This window comes from Ailuropoda melanoleuca, chromosome 3 (assembly GCF_002007445.2).
Source record: "Ailuropoda melanoleuca isolate Jingjing chromosome 3, ASM200744v2, whole genome shotgun sequence".
In the NCBI taxonomy this organism is placed as follows: Eukaryota; Metazoa; Chordata; class Mammalia; order Carnivora; family Ursidae; genus Ailuropoda; species Ailuropoda melanoleuca.
In genome coordinates, this window is record NC_048220.1 from 120,557,545 (window position 1) to 120,576,062 (window position 18,518).

The window sequence follows — 18,518 nt, forward strand, 5'->3', positions numbered from 1 at the left end:
ACCAGTTTTTGTTGATCTGATACAGTTATTACAGGATGGAAGATCCCTACAACTGTTCCAAACAATTTGATGAGGTGTCAAAATAGTATCCTAATTGTCATTAAAATATATTGGTTTCATATATACACCAATATATTTCACTGTAATGTGGAATGTTTACATATGTTGTTAGGTGTAGATTTTGTCAACCATGTGTAAACAGAAGAGTTGGCTCTTGCTAATGTCTATTGTACGACGTGGTCCCTTGCTTCCCTAATATCCTGCCCGTTGCACAATCAAAACCAACCAACCTTAAACCTCATCAAGTTTCTGCACACACCACTGTTCAACCAACTCATACTCGAAATTCATACACCTCTTTTTCAAAGAAGGAAGATACTATAGCACCTTAGTTTGTAAATTGGCAATGGATAGGGATTTAGAAGTTTGGATACAGGTGAAAATGGTAACTTTCCCCATTTGAGAATGTGGCTAGGGTAGGGGGACAAAAAGTAACAAGAGAACTTTTTCTGTCCTCCTCCTCCATCTGGTTTTGCTTACAAACTGTGAGTCACTTGCCTTTTTCCTCCTGAGAGAAGAGGGAACTGTTTCTGCCTGTAACATTGTACATAAATATAAAAACAATTACACTAGATATAAATTTCAGTTTAAAGGATTATCTTTATTTAACAAGTTGACTTCTAAATGAACATGAACTTGAAAGAAGAGAAATTCTCATTCAAATGAGGTACCCACATAAATGATCATGAAAGGGAAGTAATTCGAGACAGGAAAATATGTAGAAACTGATCATCGAAACTGTTGAAGAAATTCCACTAAAACTCCAGAACACACACCTCAGAAAATGTTAAAAGTTTGGGTCTTCAAACAACTTGTTGAGCCAGTTTATTTTATAACCTATAATTAACTTCTTGGGATGTGGGTGTTTAAATACAAATCCTGAATACAGCTTTTTTTCATCCCAGGCTATATTCAGTTGCTTAAATAAATAAGCTTTTTCTCCCCCCGCACTTAACCAGAACCGGCCTTCATTAGCCACACGCAAGTATTTAAAGTGAACCTCTAAACTGAATTATCTGCTTAATGTAGATTTCAAGATAAGTAGCCTAATTTAGACTATTTCAAAATAAAGTGGCCTAATTGTACATTCAAGGCCTTTGTTTGAAGAAAATTAAGAAAAAATGAAATATAATAGAAAATTGTTCTTTCTACAAATTTAAATAACACAATTAAAATACAAGTGAGGAACTAGGAAAGATGTCTGGAATAACCCTGCCATAGAAAGAGCTCTTACAAATTAGTAAATGATAACTACCACACAAAATCAAGATTAGTCACAAAAGAAAAACCAATACCTACCCAAAAAGGGTATTCTTTTTTTAACCTACCAAACTGACAAAAATTATTTCACTGGTGCCAAAGGTACAAGTAAATAAATGAACACTGACCTCTGGTGAAGTACATTTAGGGGAACGATCAAAATTTCTTAGTGTTCACATCTTTTGAGTTCCACTTACAGGAAACAAGGGTGGTACAAAACAATTTATGTCAAGAAATGTTTGCCATAAGCACCCATAACTGAAATACTATAATTTCCCACAATAAGGGACGGATTGTACAGCTATGGCATGGAGTGGACAATACCATGCGCTTATTAGCCATGTTGTATAATAAAGACATGGGGAAGTGATTAATATGAAATAAAAATAAGTGGGTCACAAAACACCACATGCATGATCCAATCCTATGTTACGTGTCTATGTGCATATGTATGTCTGTCTCTTCAGCAGCCAGCTACCTGTCCATGGCCACTAGCACCCGGAATCTTGTCCTTCCCTCCTACTAACTGACCTCCACGAGGGTAAGCCCTGTGGCTCTCCACCTCAAACAGTGTTTTTATCAGAGGAGACACTCAAATGTTCTGGGGCCCTCTACCCACTGTTCCATTTTCATTTCTTTTACTATTAAATAATTTATACCCACTGCTTCTAAATTAAATTTATAGACTGCAAAATACTTTCAACACATGTATTAACTCATTTGATTCTCAAAACCTAATTATTTTCATTGTTCTCTTTCTTGAGGTGAGAAAACAAGATCAGGGACTGGCTTTTCCAAGGTCTCATTCATTGGTGACTCGGAGACTCCAACCTCAGTAAGACTTTTTTTTTTTCTACCAGTCTATATGCACTTTACCATCTGAAACTATGCTCTCAAAGTGCCTAATTCATTGTTTTACAACTAATAATGAATGACCCAGTAAATCTGTTTGAATTTCAGCGTTGCTAAACCCAAAATTTTAATCCAAGAGAGCAGGCTTAAACCTGAAGTGTGCTATATTTTTAATAATACCAAACAAACTTTGAAAAGAAAAACAGAAATTAACTGATGAGTTCTGGTGATATTTAGAAAGACATACACACCACTGAAGCCACATATTTTAATTTGATTTTTCTTTGTCTTAAATGCCACACTAATGAGATATAAAGTAGTCCTGGATAATAAAAAGTATTTACACACCGAATACAAAATAAATACAAAATTACTGAAAAATTAGTTATCCACTGATTCATTTTGCATTCCCACTGTTCATCTTCTGTTTCATTTTTCTTTGCCTTTTGTAAATCCTTTTCTTTCTTGCTTTCAAATCGACCTTCGGCTCTGGTTTTACCCACTGTATTTCTATCGGCTTTTCCTCAGCTGGTATAACAAAAACATCTGCAGTGGGATCATGTGGAAGAACAGTCTTTGGTTCCTTCTTTTTCATTTTCTGTGCATCCTTCACTTGTTGTTTCTCTCTGTATTTTGCAGCTGTGATGGATCTTACGATACGCCGATGCTAAAAACAAAAAGTATCAGATGTTTCAACATAAAAACATAGTACATATCGTATGGATTTCCCTTCACTCTTGTCATTAAAAAAAAGTAGTAATTTGCAAGACTGTATGTGGCAAAAAAACAAATTTAGTTTCCCAGTTAACAGAAATCGCTTGACAGAATCATTTTGGCCAAAGAGTTCTGGGCATCGCAGGACCACTGCACAACAGAAATAGCTTACTTACCATGTTTGGTGACTGGTAGTGAGGATTTTCATACAAAGTTGGTCCTCCAAAACTTCCCTGGAAAATCTTTATGAGATTTAAGACAAAGCGAGGTCCTATTTCTACAAGAGCAGCATCTTCTTCTATGATCTTTAATAAAAAGGAAACATTTCACTTTGGTTTGGATATACTATTCCTCAAAGTTACACTGGCTATAACCTCATTACATATGTGCCTAAAAGAAGTGAGAACAAATTAAATTAAGGTGGAAGTGAAACTTGGCAAGTGCCAAATTCTCAGTATTCTCTGAACTATAATACTAGTTACAGGTAACTGTCACCGGAAAATATTAACTTTTTTTCAGGGTGTTCTTTTAAAACTGAGCAATTTCAATTTGGTCCTTATCTTGGTTCTCACAGTGCATGTGTTCTTGAAAAACTGTGGTTAAATGAATTTTTAAAACTGCTACTACTGTAGCAAAATGTATTAAAGCATCCTGTGGAGAACCCTTTTGAAATTTAAGTCAACCCCTAAACTGTATTTATACATCTAATTCAAATTAGATTAAAAGGTATATAAAAGGATACACGGCCAAGTTTATTTTTGAATGGCTCCTGATTGCGGAATTAAGAGGCAACTTCTAAATTAGAGAACTAACACAACACTGTTGGTTCAGGTATGTCTGCCCTCAGAGTTAGGGGCTGTGTTTAACGAACACTGCAAGGTAGTCAACATAACAACACATGCAGGAAAGAGCCCTGGTTACTTCACATGCTTTTCTTTCCACCTCTCTATCTTTCTAACTTCTTATCCTGCCAAACTCCTGCTTCGAGATTTCCAGAAACACCCCTCCTCCTAAACGAGTCACTGTATGACTCATCTCACCATTCTCACTGAATGCATTCTATAGGGATCATGTCTAAGTCTTAACAACCTCCAGCCCCAGATTCCAACCTCTTTAGAGAGAAACTTCTATCTCACTGAATATATAGTTGCTTGTAAGCAAACCCTTACTCCACACCAACTGATAGCCATGGAAAAAAGTAGAGAAGTAGGCAAAGTATGAGACAGTAGTTAACTGCTATAAGTCTGTGGGGGCAAAAAGCTATTTAAAACAAAAGGACTTATTATTTGCATTTTCTACAAATGCCATATACTATATATCCTACTTCATTTCAAATTAAAAATTAATTAAAGCTAACCTGAAAGTTCCGAAACCATATCCTATTATCCAAAATGGTGAAAGTAAATACATGGTCGACAAATGGTTGGCTTTTGGGATGATATCGTGGTGTACTAAAGATCTGGTTAAAAAAAAAAAAAAAGTTAATTTCTTATTCTACTGTATATCATGTATGTTTAAATAGCTAAATTAACAAAAAGTCCCAAAGAAACACTCATTTATATTACTAAAAATATTTTCTAGAGAAGATATTTACCTGAATTAAGAGTTCTTTTAACAAAGCATAATGTGGTAATTCATCAAAAGCCTATAAAAATAGAATGAACACATTATTTGACAACAGCAGTGTTTTGTTTAAAGTTGTGGTTTTTTTGAAATTTTAACTAAATTGAATTATACAACTATATCCACTAAAAAACAACCATGCAGAGTAAGAAAATTAGACCTTATACACTAAATGAGAAACTTACAGGGTCAAAAGACAAAAGGGGCCGAGAACCTTTCAAACAGTTTCCAGTCATCTTTAGTTCAGCTAGGGTATGGACTAGAAAAAAATGTAACAACAAAAATAGTTATAACTTTGGCACAATTATCCCAAAAGAGCATTTTCAATTTTGTCATAAAAAAATCTTAAACTGAGTCAACTTACTGTTTTGAACGAGGAATTTAGCAGATGGCCCATGAGGTGAATTTGAAAGCCTGAAAAATATGAATTTTTTCAACTAATTGTAATTTAGAATGTAGTAAACTCTTACTACCTCACAGTTTAAAAGATACCAAACTGTGTTTGTAACATCCACATATTTAATTTTCTTTAAAGGTTTCAACTTTTGTGAAATCAATGAGTTTGCTTCATCCCCTGGCCCAGTCGTTTTACATAAAAGACTGAAAGGAGTCTATAACCTAAGAGATGTAAATAGTAAGTCCATTTACAAGAATAGTTCCACCTAAATCTTACTTAATACATTCTCTTACCACATATAGAGATCCTGTTTTTTCTTAGCTTCAAAATAGATACATTTATTGCAGTTTTTCATTTCACAAACCTAAACAGAACAAAATACAGAAAAATTAAGTAGATAATAAAAATGAGAACCAAAGGAATTAATATCGAGATTCCTCCAAAAATACTTAAGCAGGTAAATAGGCTACAAAGGTCTAAGTCTAGGTAAATTCACAAAAAGAAACATTTAAAGATCCCCTTAGGTATCCTAAGATAAACTAGATACTCTGGCCTCTCTTGCTTATTGGGAACCTCTATCTTCCCACCATACTTTCACGTATAACCTACAAAGGGTAAAAAAAAGATACCCGCAGGATAAAGCACTCAACAGTTAGCCTCATCAATCTTAGGAAAATACAGTCGTTCAAGAACCAACTACATCCATTATAATGGTTATTTTTATTTTAAACTCTTTAGCGTTTTGATTTTTTTTTAAAAGATTTTATTTATTTATTCGTCAGAGATAGAGACAGCCAGGGAGAGAGGGAACACAAGCAGGGGGAGTGGGAGAGGAAGAAGCAGGCTCATATCAGAGGAGCCTGATGTGGGGCTCGATCCCATAACGCCGGGATCACGCCCTGAGCCGAAGGCAGACGCTTAACCACTGTGCCACCCAGGCGCCCCTAGCGTTTTGATTTTAAGCTCAAGAAATTTAGGATTTTTCTTCCTCATCTGTACTATCATTTCTGTGATTTCCATTCTGTGAAATCACTAAGGGACTGGTGAAAGGCAGAAGTATAGAAGACGTATTTCAAGATGAATTAAACTGCAATATCTTGAAGGTTTATATTACTATAAACTATCTAATATAGTACTCATCAACTCTCAACTACTTGAGACTTTAAATCTAACAACTTCAAAAAACTCTTAGGTCCAATGCTTGTTTCTTATTGGTCTTAGAACAACAACACTTAACAACACTAAGCTGGTTGTTTTCTAGTCAAGCCTCAGTTGCTGGAAATGCATACCCTGTTTTTTCACCTATCTTCACTTGAAATTATACTTGTTCATGGACTGAAGCCCCATTAGAACGTAAGCCCCATTGGATAACAGGGTGTCGTTCTGTTAAACAGTTTCCATGCACTAGAATAAGGCCATTTAGAACAGAGGTTCAAAAATCCATGCTAAATGAATAAAAGAAGCCTTTCTAATAGCAAAAGAAAATTATCTTGAAACACAGTTCCTCTAAATTTTTAAAAAATTGGCTTGAAAATATAAGTTTAATACCTTCAACAATACTTTGAAAATTAACCTATTGCTAATTTGTAGTATCTTAAGAGCAAATACCACGTGTTATCACCTTTAATACTGGCAAAATGCTTTCTAAAATATTTAACAGACTTTTTACTTATATTGTACATGTTGATAGTTTCTTAAATAAGTACTCATTATAAATTTAGCACTGTATTGTACATGATGAGAAAAAAAGAGCTATAATCCTTGTCTCTCAGAAATTTCAGTATGTTTGGTGAGATAAAGACAAATATAAGAATGATCAAGAAATAACTGTGAGATATAGACAGTATATAAAAATTTATAAGGCAGATTATTGAAGAGTTAAGAAAATTTGAGTTATCTTATACAAAACAATTTAAAAGTCATTGAATAACTGACTTATTGTTTAAATGAACTATCTTTAATGTTACAAAATATTTTATTCCTAAATCGTGTTCCTAGAATACTTGAATTATTATCTAAACTCACCTCATTAATGACAAATAACTTGTCTTTACGATCCATTTTTGTATCTATAAAAAGGAAAAAGTAAATAAAAGATTTCAAAGCTACTTCAAACAAACCACACATGCTTTCTAAAAATGCATTTTAAGTGTTTTTACAATCTTCAGTTGAAAAGAGATTTTATTAATTTTCAAAATTATTAGACCTAAAAACACATGACCTCTTTAAAAATCTTGTTCATTTTTTGTAAAAATGACTGATTAGAAAATAGTCCTTGAGAATCATAAATTATGATTTAAGCAGTGTTTCTTGTCAACTTTACATATTCTCTAAGTCCCTTTCAAGTATGGAAACATTCTCACAAACTGATCTATGTTCTAGGATTGCAGTTTAGGAACACTCACTGAAGAAGCTAAAATTGTTACCAAAGAAATCTTTGACTTTTGAATCATAGTTGCCAAGGAAATGGGAGTGGAAAAAAAACTGTTTCAGATTATCACAGAGAGAAAAAAGAAAACCAATAGAAATTAAATCTCTTATTAGCTTCAGAGATATAAAGATATTAACAGCACACCCCAGTTTGAGAAACAGTGGTCTAAGGAACAAAGTTATTACCTAGAATTAAAGCCAAGAGCTCCTCCCAACACAGGCACAAAAACAGCTGTATGATGGTACCGCCACAGTTCTAAACTTAAAACTTCACTTACCTGCAAGATACACCATTGCTAAAAAGAGTATCTTGGCATTTAGAAGTAGGCTGAGGTTTTGTTTTGTTTTGTTTTAATGCAGACAGTGGGGCGCCTGAGTGGCTCAGTGGTTAAGCATCTGATTCTTTTTTTTTTTTTTTTAAAGATTTTATTTATTTATTTGACAAAGAGACAGCAAGAGAGGGAACACAAGCAAGGGGAGTGTGGGAGGGAGAAGCAGGCTTCCCGCTGAGCAGGGAGCCCGATGTAGGGCTCGATCCCAGGATCCTAGGGACCAGAGCCGAAGGCAGACACTTAACGGCTGAGCCACCCAGGCACCCCTAAGCATCTGATTCTTGATCTCTGTTCAGGTCTTGATCTCGGGACTGTGAATTCAAGCCCTGTGTTGGGTTCCACACTGGGCATGGAGCCAACTTAAAAAAAAGTGCAGACAGCAATACACGGCAGTCCTCAGTTACTTAGAAGGACAAACCAGCTCATGACCTCTGAAAGCATTACAATGAAGGCATTCCTGGACCTTCAACAAATGTTTTGATAATAGTAGGACATCTAAGAAAGTGAAGGGAATGTTTAATGAATTTTGTAAAGAATTTCTAACAAAATATTAATTGGAAAAATCTTGTCACTGTTCTGAGGCAACAACAGAGTTCTTTACCTGATAAGGCTGAACAAATGACAAGGTTAAACAACAACTTAAAGTGAGAATATACAGGCAAGTTTATAAATAAGACTTTTCAAGTGTATGATATAAAGGCACCTGCTTTAGAATGAGGCATCAACATTCTCAAGTCTTGCATTAAATGTCTTGTTCTGAAATTTATTCCTCTAGAAGAAAAGATGAGAATCCGTTCCTTATTTTTCCACTTGCCCTACAGAAAAAGAAAATGTTAAGATTTTCAAATCTCATACTGAACCTACCCCGTTTGTTTCTTGTAATAATTTTTTATTATGTTAGTCACCATACAGTATATCCTTAGTTTTTTACCGTTTTTTTTTAAAGATAGTTTTAAAAGTATCTAGTTCTTAAATACGCCATCATCTTCTAATGTATCAAGACTACATCCTTAATTCTGCCTCTCTCCCATGTGTGTAATTCAGGGAACTGAGATGTTTCACTATACATAGAATCTTTCCACCCCTGAATTCAGAACGAACTCCTCACTCAATATTCCTTTCACAAGAAAACTTTAATATTAATTTAATATTTACTAGGTTCCTATCAGGAGTCAGGCACTGTTCTTATGTGGGAAGATAGTCAACAAGCAAGCAAATCAATAGACATGAAGGCAAGAACAACATGAAACCCTTATTTAGATGCTTTGCCATTTCTATTCTATATGATAGATAACCACAGTGTATCTGTCATATAGGATAGAAATGACAAAGCATCATGGCATCATGTGATGATGCAAAAAAGGAACTTAAAAAAGTCCTCATTTTATCTTCATAGACAAAATTTAGATCCCCCAACTAAAAAAGCAAGCTAAAGATAGTCCTCGGTTCTAATAAAATAACACAGCCAATGGGAAAGTTAATTCCTTGCATGTAAGGTAAGTAGAGACGCAATACTAATTCATAAAAAGCTTCCAGGTAGCAGGCCAAACAATCCTGACAAATCTCTCAGTGGTATTCATGACCAGAGCTGCCTCCCAGAAATGCTTTCCTTGACTTTCTTCATTTTTGGTTTTTCTTCTTCCATCTCTCCAGTTCCTCCTCCTGACTGGAAAAAGTCTTTCCTAGCTCTCTTTCGGTTTCTGTTCTCTCCAGGATGGAGTTCTCATAATCATTCCATAGCTTCAATTATCAAATCTATAGAAAGGTAAGGAACTTTCTCCACTCCTAATAATCCAAGTATTTGACTTAATACCTCAAGTTCAACTCCAGAATACTAAACCTTAAACACACTAAATTTCCTGTTTATTTTTCTAATGCTGCAACCATCATTTCCATCCCTCAGGCTTTGAATCATCTATTTGCCTTATTCTCCTATATCATAAGCACTATTACATGCTGTCAATTTCTCTTTCAAAACAACTCTTAAATCCTTCCCATTCACAGTGTCCGCATTCAGATCCTTATCATCTTAAATCTCCTAAATGGCTAGCCTTCCCAGACAGGGGTTTCTCCAATAGGTTTGGCAGACTAGCACCAGCTTAGCCTTTTTAAAGCACTGTTTTAACCATATCCTTAATCCCTCAGGATTTTCCAAAGAAACTCCAACAGGACATAGCTTGAACACTGAATTTTAAAATACATTTCTATTTTTACCTCACTATTGTCCTAAATCAACCCTTTTAACTAATCTGGCTCTATTTTTTGGATTTTCAGCATTTTTCCTCCACATCAATGCCTTTGATCATTTTTTCTTCTTTGCCCTTGTATTGTTCTCTCTCATTTTTGAATATTGAATACTGAAATTGTGCCCTTACTTTGAGATCCAGCTCAAAGGCTAAATCCTTCATGATCCCTTACCTGACAGTCCTAAGGTAAAAGTAACCTCTATCTTCTGCACTGCCACAGAATTTTCTCATATTATGACTCAGGTCATAGATACTATCATATTTCCTTCCAGGTTAAGGGAAGAATGGGAGCACTAACATTTATTGAAAGTCCTCTAGAAGTCCAGCTTATTCTTCACAAAAAGTAAATCATATTTTCTTCCTCTTAATTTGCTGATGACAAAAGAGCTCAAAACGTGGACATAAATTATCTGTAGGGTTAGAATTTAAACTCATCTTTCATCCCTCGGAGCTAACTCCTTTCCTAGTGCTTTCCACCATAGACGGTTATTAATCACCTACTACCTGCTAGAGTACTAAGCTAAGGGCCAGAAAAGTAGAAATAGAATCAAAACAGAAATAAATCAAAGACCATCTTTGTCTCCACAGTATTTAACCTAGCTTAAGGAATGGAAGTTCCCAACTTCTTGTGTTCACCTTTTTTTGAATACAAACCATGAACTTACATGAGTTCTTAAGTTTCCTTCTACACTCGTCCAACACTTCAGAAAGAAGGTCACATTCTAGTTTAGCAATCCCAAAACCAGAGAAAACCTAACTTCGTACAGTACCTGACATATATATAACAAGTTTGAATACAAGAGAAGTTCGTTCTATTTAGTCTAGCTTTCATCATCCCTTAAGAGTTAAAAACCTGATCACACATGTCAAAATCATTATCCCAAAGACAGCCGCTTTTTAAAGGACCGCCTAACAAGCTTCAGGATCCCTGACTGACAGTAGCTGACTACGGCGGAACAGTAACCACTGGAAGATACATACTCAATAGCGAGAAAAAACTTTAAGGAAAAGTAATACCACCCAAGGGGGGGGGGATGGAGTAATTAGAAGGCACAACACTGGGACTGAGTACCCCAAAGGTTGCTTCCCTGTGAACCGTGTGAGTGTTCCGAAGCCCGCCTGCCTCCTCAGCCGCCGCCTCCCGGAGACGGCCACGTGCATGAGAGCTAGCTGTAAGCGCGGCGGCCTCTCTGACCGGGAGGAAAGCTGAGACCGAGCTCCGGTAACAGACCGGCAACTCCGAAATCAGCAATGCTCTCATCAGGTAGGTAGCCCCAGGGAAGGCGTGTAGAGCCAGCCGCAGGCGTAACCGGGACATGAGCCCTCTCTACCTTGGAAACGGGCCCTGGGATACGGTCTCTCTCTTCTTCCTCCGCCTCTTCTACGATGTCGCGCAGCTTAGCTGGCTGCTTGGCATCTTTTTCGTTCCTTTTTGGTTTTTTCGCCTGAACCCCGAACCCTCCACGCCGCTTCCTCTTGGTCGCCGCCATTTTGCCTGACCGCCTTCGCTCTCGGCTTTCCTTCCGGCTCTGCCGCTCGCGCCCCTTTCCGATCTCTATGGTACCGCGCGCTCGGCTCTGCAGTCCCCCGGCTCGATGGTACCTTTTTCCGGTTTCAGGAGGCGCAAGTGCGGCTCTCTAGGCCGCGTCTAGCTCTGTGGTGACGGTGGCCGAGGTGGCCGTCTGGTCTGAAAAGAGCGGCGGGAGCCGCTGCATTTCCTCCCCAGCTACCCGGGAGGAGCGGTCGGCTCCCACGGTGACCTGGCTGCGAAGGGCTCTCGGGCATCCGCATCCCGCCGGAAAGGTAAGGTTTCCGAGCCCCGGATCCCGGGGCCAGTAGATAAATGCCACCTCTTGACGAGCTGGTGAACGGGGTTGTGTGGGACGCGAGGATCTTCCGGGGAATGAGGGCCCGTTCTCCGTCGCCTATTCTACTAGGGGCAAGGCTGGGGACGCCTGACAGCTCAAACCTGACTCTGCAGGGACACGTAGTCCCAGTGTGGCGTGGTGAAACTGGCCCCCCATATTAGTTGCCTGTTTTTATTCACAACTTTCCCCGTGTTACTGGCCCCTTACTAAAAACGAGGAAATCGTAGTTTAGAGAGAGGAGTAATTTCCCCCCAAAGTTACAGAGAATCGAAGTGGCAGAAGTGGGGTGCAACCCCTGTCCGGCGGCGTTTGATGCCCAGGCCTCTTCCACTCGCCTCAGCGCAGGTTGACATCGCGGGCCTTGCCAGCATTGATCCGGAGTTTTATTGTCTAATCGCAGCAGGTGTTTCGTGATCCTCGGCGGCAAGTGTTGGCACCGGGAACATCCCTTGGGACCAAATGTGCAGTGGACGATGCCCCTCCTAACCCCACAGATCCAGGACGAGAATGACTACAGCTTAGTGGCCAGCCTTGACAATGTTAGGAATCTCTCCACTATCTTGAAGGCTATTCACTTCCGAGAACATGCTACATGTTTCGCTACTAAAAATGGAATCAAGGTTACAGTGGAAAATGCAAAGTGTGTGCAAGCAAATGCTTTTATTCAGGTATGGAAATAGGCATCTTTTAAGTGATTTGCCAACAGTCCCACAGTTGGCAAGTGGCTGATTTGGGATGAGAACCGAAACATTTGTTTCCAGAGTATACGCTCTTGGCCAGTACTTCCCTTTTCCCTTTTATTGGTTGTAATCCGTCCTTACAAAGTAATACATGTATGGCTCAGATAGGATTTCAGATTTAATCCAACTTTTTTTTTTTTTAAATATTTTATTCATTTGACTAAGAGAAAAAAGAGATGGAGAGCGCAAGCAGGGGGAGTGGCAGGCAGAGGGAGAGGGAGAAGCAGGCTTCTGCTGAGCAAGGAGCCCAATGTGGGGCTCAATCCCAGGGCCCTGGGATCCTGACCTGAGCCGAAGGCAGACGCTTATCCGACTGAGCCACCCAGGCGCCCCTAATCCAACATTTTTTTGAACACCAAAGTGCAGAGTGTGACCTCAGGTGTAGAAGGATAGATAAGACATGGTTCCTGTCCTCAAAAGAAATTGAAAACTAGTATCACTCATGCATTATCAAATTGTTTGGCTGTTTTCCAAATGACTTTAGCCCTGTTTATGGGCAAAAAATGAGACAAGGGAAAGTCATGTGGGCGATAGTTTAGATCAAGAAGCTAGATGAAAGATCTTTCATAAAGTTTTGCATTGTACTGAAATCAGTTATACCTTTAACTACTGAGTAGTAGTATTCTAGTGGATAATAGTTGAAAAAGCTTAAGATGTTTTGATCGGTAATCAGAGATTATTTTCATGGGTTAGCACAATATTGTTATTTTTAAAACATACAAAGTGAAATCTAGAACCTCGTATGTGAGTTTTCATTAATATATATACATTTTCATGTTTACTTTTTTTCACAGGCTGGAATATTTCAAGAGTTTATAGTTCAGGAAGAATCTGTTACTTTTCGAATAAATTTAACTGTCCTTTTAGACTGTTTATCTATTTTTGGATCAAGTCCTATGCCAGGTGAACTATTTTATTATCATTATAATGACACAAAAGCATTATACAGATGGTCAGAGAAATACAGGAAAAGTTATTAGAAGTAAGAAATATCTTGGAAATTGCAAATTCATTTTTCACTGGTCACAATCATGTATTCTAACTTTTCACAGTAATAGAAAGTGTGCTATAGTTCTTTCCATATTTGCAAAAGTATTTATGTTAATATATATATAATATATGTTTATTTTTTTAGAAATAATGAATTCAGTTGCTATGGATATAAAACTACAAGGACTCCCCCAAAGAATGATTTTATTTCACCAGAATCTAGAGATTAGCCAGGGAAAGTTCAGTTGTGGTTCTTTAGAAAATATATTTTAATTTTGTACTGACAGTTCCATTGTTATTATACATTTTTCTAACGCAGCATTCCCTAGCTGGTTTTTCATAAAAGCATCTGCCTTTCCCCATTCCTCACTGTGGCTCTCCATCCAGTGAGAGAAAGGAGCTAGAAACTCTAGTCATATTCCTCCTCCTCTCTAGTGGTTTGTAGTGTTAAAACCCACACCACCATTAACTGCCCTCTCTTTTTCTCCCAATTTGATCTTAAAGTTTGAGGAAATGTAAATATCTCCCAGTAGGAAAGGTTGGAAGGGTCCTCATCACAGTGAACACACTGACAGTATCGTACAGGCGATATTAAAGCAGTCCGCTGTTGCACACATTGCACCTTTGGGAAAGAGCCTAGCTAATTCTGCAGTGATTCTATTACTTGCAGTATTGGTCCATGTAGATTCTCCTTCCTGCAAATTGTAGATATATAAAACCAATAAGCTATTTCTGAGGTGTTTCTGGCAAGCTGGAAAATGATTTCAAAGAGTTGTATTTTGTTCTCATTCCCAGTTTTGTTAGTTGCTGTTTGAATTGTCTACACGTTACTGTCATCAGGGAAAATATGATCCCTTTTTGTAAAGAGGTGCATACATATGTGCTAGAAATTGGACAGAATAAAATAATCTTCAGGAATTTTTTGTGTCATTTAAGGAGAAGCGAAACCTGCATTATAAACCTAAGCCCGACATATGATTTATTTCCATTGCAGGGACTTTAACTGCACTTCGGATGTGTTACCAAGGTTATGGTTACCCTTTGATGCTATTTCTGGAAGAAGGAGGAGTGGTGACAGTCTGTAAAATCAATACTCAGGAGCCCGAGGAGACTCTGGATTTTGATTTCTGCAGCACCAATGTTATCAATAAAATTATTCTGCAGTCAGAGGGGCTCCGTGAAGCATTTTCCGAGTTGGATATGACGAGTGAGGTCCTGCAGATCACCATGTCTCCCGACAAGCCTTATTTCAGGTACTTGACTGCAAGGCAATTATAATTAATACTGTAGTCTACTGTATCTCCCTGCTTACACATTTGCTTAGGACACAACTTTTATTATCCAGGTTCCTAGAATTTTCAGATCTTTAGAGAGCTCTTGCTCTTACTTCATACTTTTATAGAGCAGAAACCTGAGGTCCAGGAAGATGAACTCAGTATTTAAAGCTCATAGTTAAGTAGTGCTGGTTTGTAGGTGAATAGCCCAGTCCCTACTTCATAATCTAGCGGTGTTTTCATTGTACTACTTACTGGTGTAGATTGTTACATCATGAGGAAAATTTGGGCTTAAGCTTTTTGACAAAGGTGTTTGTATCATATGGTATCTCCTTTTCTTTCAAGTTAGTATAGGATGCAAAAGGAAGCAGATGTTTTCTATACACGGTTACATGGTTCATTCACGAAATATCTATTAGTCACCTACTATATGCATAACTACCTTTTTAAGCACTTCGGAAAGGAGCGGCTTAAAATCAAGGTGAAGAGAAGATACGTGAAACAGCATAGAAGGAACAGAATTGTGTGCCACTAAGTACCAAAATAATACACAGAGAGGCTTAGAGTACTTGGGGGGTCGATCGAGGTAAGCTTCCGGGGGGGGGCAGTTTTCAGCAGTTTTCAGCAGGTATACAATGTCAAAAACTCTCAAGCTGCTCCTGATGTTTTGAACCAACAAATTATGAAATTTTCAGGATTAGAATCAATTCGGAGAGGATTTAAATAGTTCTCTTTTGAATTACATCAGAATATTAAAGTGTAAAGGAGCTAAAAATACGTAAGGAATGAGAGGTATGTTGTTCTTTTTAAACCCAGTCTAGAAGAACTACAGGCCCTTATCATGACATGCAGCAGTTAAAAATTTGGCTCAAGATTGGTTACAATATTAACCAAAATGGAAATTCTACTTAAGCAGTGATAGGAATTAAAATTCTGGGCACTTAAACAGCGCATTTCAGAGGCTCCCCATCGAAGTGGTGTCTCTCAGCACAGGTAACTAGATAGATCATGGTATCTTTCCTCTCCGGGACGGGAAATGATGAGGTGGTGGGGAACTAGGAGTTGAAATTTTTTTCTGGATTTGTTAAATTTGAGGTGCCTATGACACTAGGGAGTAGCTGAACATATGGAGCTCAGAACATCAATCTAGAATGGAAATTTAGATTTGGGAGTCATCATCACGTCTGGGGATGGATGAGATGGCTCGGGGAAAGAGGTTACGTTAGAGGAGAGAAAAGATCAAATCTGAGGGAGACCAGCACCTAGGTCTTCTGTGCGCTCACCCAGTACTTACCAGTGTGCTGACCCCATAGCAAATGGGCAATACATTCTTGCAGATTAAACAGACGTTAAACATTTATGAATTGCTAAACACACAAACTGCTGATACTGCCAAGCAAGGAAAACCACGAAACAGCCTAGAGAGCAGTCTGACTAAGATACAGAGGAGCCAGAATTCCGGGGTGTGGCGGTTGAGGGTGGAGAACAGGACCCCAGGCTTGCCGATGAGTTCAATCAGGGTCTTCCATCACTCCTCAAACTCTCTCCTTTTATATGATTTCTGATTTAGGATGAGGAAGGACGAGTATCAGAGTAGAATTAAGGTAATGAAATTGAGGCAGACACCCCTGGATTCCTTTCATGATTGATTTTTTCCAAAGCTGTTTATTTGTTGCTGGATCTTCTGAACTCCCATAGCATCCTGTGAGAATCTTTATTACTATAATTGGTATAGTGTATTGTCAGTGTTTGTTTATATCTGTCACTCACCAGAATGAGCTTCTTAAGGAAGTGTCATCTTTACTGAGATCCTAATGTGGCTTATTGTTGGACCAGTGAATAAATGAATTGCTCTTTTTTTTTTTTTTTGCTGTAGGTTATCTACTTTTGGGAATGCGGGAAGCTCCCACCTTGATTATCCCAAAGATTCTGATTTGATGGAATCATTTAATTGTAACCAGACGCAGGTCAACAGGTCAGTTCTTAATATATTGGTGATGAAGGTGAGATCGAATATCATGTATCTATTAAATAAATATTAAACTTTCAATCTGTTGCTAAAGGAATAACATCCTAAAGATATAAATAGTAGGGTGCTGGGTTTACTTGGAGATTTGGGGTCATGATAGTGGGTGAAATTTTAAAAATGAAAAATATTAGCAAATTGGACGAGTATTTGATTTTATCCTTCTAGTTGTTACTTGGTAGTTCTTGGCTAATTTTTGTCCTTTACTTGGAGTTATGAGCACTATGTCAAGTGTGTCCAAATAACAACTGCTTTTTATTTACTCCTCCTCAGATACAAGATTGCTTTACTGAAACCCTCCACAAAGGCCTTAGTCCTGTCTTGTAAGGTATCTATTCGAACAGATAACCGAGGATTCCTCTCATTACAGTATATGATTAGAAATGAAGATGGACAGATATGCTTTGTGGAATATTACTGCTGTCCTGATGAAGAAGTTTCCGAATCAGAGTCTTAAGTATGGCATTCACTGTGATGTCTACGTGAACATTCCAGAGAGGTCACATTCTCATTCTGGGTATAGTGGCTCCGTGATACTGGGTTTTCTAAAGGGAAGAAGCATGGAGGAGATGGGAATAAGGTCCATGTAGCCTAACAGTTGCTGTGTATTTTGTAAGCCAATGTTTTCATGTAGTCATGGATTACCCACTACTGGACTGTCCTGTGGTTCTGTCTTTTGAACTCACGGGAATCATTATGAGGCAAGATGAATCATCTATTTAAGTCAGACATTTCAAGAGTCTAAAAATTTAAACTTTGATAAATCCTTACCTGATATGTTCTTTTATTTATTTACTGTTAGACAAAGCAGCAGCGTATGGGCATTGCTTATTAGTTTGAATTCCAAAGAATATCTCTTAACAGTGGTTCTCAAAGTGTGGCACCTAGACCAACAGCAGGAGCATTACCTGGAAACTTGTCAGAAACTCTGGCGGTGGGCCAAGAATCTGTAGCTCAAGAAAACTTCCCCCCAGGAAATTCTGATGCATGCTAATGTTTGAGAACCACTGTTTTGAAGGATACTTTTTTTTTTGGTTTTAATAGCATTTAATTGCACTGAAGTGATTGCTTTTACTTGTGATTTCTTCCCAAATGTTCTGAAGTTTAGGCTTTGCCAAACAAGTCTGAGTAATTATATGATTTATTTTTAAAGTACACATTTTAAAGAAATCTATGAACAAAATATAAAACAGTCTTCAGAGTTACAGGATTTCTTCTTATTCTCTGGAACTGCTCACTGCAGTAAGTACTGTAGTAAGTACTTAATAGATACCTTCTATTCGCCTATAAGACTTTCTCATCCAAGATGTTGAAAACCAGTTATTAAGTGATTCTGCACTTTCTGGGGTAGTTTTCAATCAATTTTGATGGCATGTAGATATTTAATAAAATGAAATACTAAAATTATCTGGCTTGTTTTCTAGTAGAAAAAAACATATAACTAAAAGTTCCTATACCGTGTGATATAGCTCAGCGTCGGGCAGGCACTGTTGGCTTTTGTGGGTGGGACAGTTCGTCATTGGGAAAAAAAAACTCATCCCATTGAAGGATTCATTAAGCCTCCCTGGCCCCTACCCACTAATGCCAGTCCTTGCGACCTGTGACCCCCACCCCCCGTTACTGATGGTTAAGAACCATTGAATAATATTCATCAAAAACATTCATTAAAAGGGTACATTTGGAATGCCCTACCTTAAAATAGGCCA

At 37.8% G+C, this 18,518-nt stretch overlaps 2 protein-coding genes across 3 annotated transcripts; one reads left to right on the plus strand and one right to left on the minus strand.

Moving 5' to 3' along the window:
• Positions 1-640: 640 nt before the first annotated feature.
• BRIX1 (biogenesis of ribosomes BRX1) lies at positions 641-11,536 on the minus strand. Its single transcript, XM_002919431.4, has 10 exons — positions 11,246-11,536; positions 8,372-8,483; positions 6,932-6,975; positions 5,200-5,270; positions 4,874-4,923; positions 4,695-4,768; positions 4,481-4,531; positions 4,244-4,345; positions 3,063-3,191; positions 641-2,839 (listed from the first exon to the last, which is right to left on the minus strand). The coding sequence occupies exons 1-10, from the start codon at positions 11,402-11,404 to the stop codon at positions 2,570-2,572; spliced, it is 1,062 nt and encodes a 353-aa protein (XP_002919477.1). The 5' UTR covers positions 11,405-11,536; the 3' UTR covers positions 641-2,569.
• An 11-nt stretch (positions 11,537-11,547) lies between these two features.
• Positions 11,548-18,219, plus strand: RAD1 (RAD1 checkpoint DNA exonuclease). Of its 2 annotated transcripts, none has more exons than XM_034657023.1 (6): positions 11,548-11,717; positions 12,186-12,450; positions 13,317-13,425; positions 14,507-14,765; positions 16,663-16,761; positions 17,086-18,219. In XM_034657023.1, exons 2-6 carry the CDS (start codon positions 12,256-12,258, stop codon positions 17,267-17,269), a joined length of 846 nt encoding a protein of 281 aa, XP_034512914.1. In that variant the 5' UTR covers positions 11,548-11,717; positions 12,186-12,255; the 3' UTR covers positions 17,270-18,219. The 2 variants fall into 2 exon arrangements, with proteins under 2 accessions (XP_034512914.1, XP_011223575.1); XM_011225273.3 differs by having other exon boundaries at positions 11,550-11,717; positions 12,183-12,450.
• Positions 18,220-18,518: the final 299 nt, after the last annotated feature.

Coding starts and splice junctions, on each gene's coding strand:
- BRIX1 (XM_002919431.4), bottom strand. CDS start 11,404: ATGGCGGCGACCAAGAGGAAGCGGCGTGGAGGGTTCGGGGTTCAGGCG. Junction 8,484..11,245: donor TCCCAGGGCCCGTTTCCAAG/GTAGAGAGGGCT, acceptor CTTTTTCTGTAG/GGCAAGTGGAAAAATAAGGA. Junction 3,192..4,243: donor TATGGTTTCGGAACTTTCAG/GTTAGCTTTAAT, acceptor TTTTTATTAAAG/ATCATAGAAGAAGATGCTGC.
- RAD1 (XM_034657023.1), top strand. CDS start 12,256: ATGCCCCTCCTAACCCCACAGATCCAGGACGAGAATGACTACAGCTTA. Junction 14,766..16,662: donor CCCGACAAGCCTTATTTCAG/GTACTTGACTGC, acceptor TTTTTGCTGTAG/GTTATCTACTTTTGGGAATG. Junction 16,762..17,085: donor AACCAGACGCAGGTCAACAG/GTCAGTTCTTAA, acceptor ACTCCTCCTCAG/ATACAAGATTGCTTTACTGA.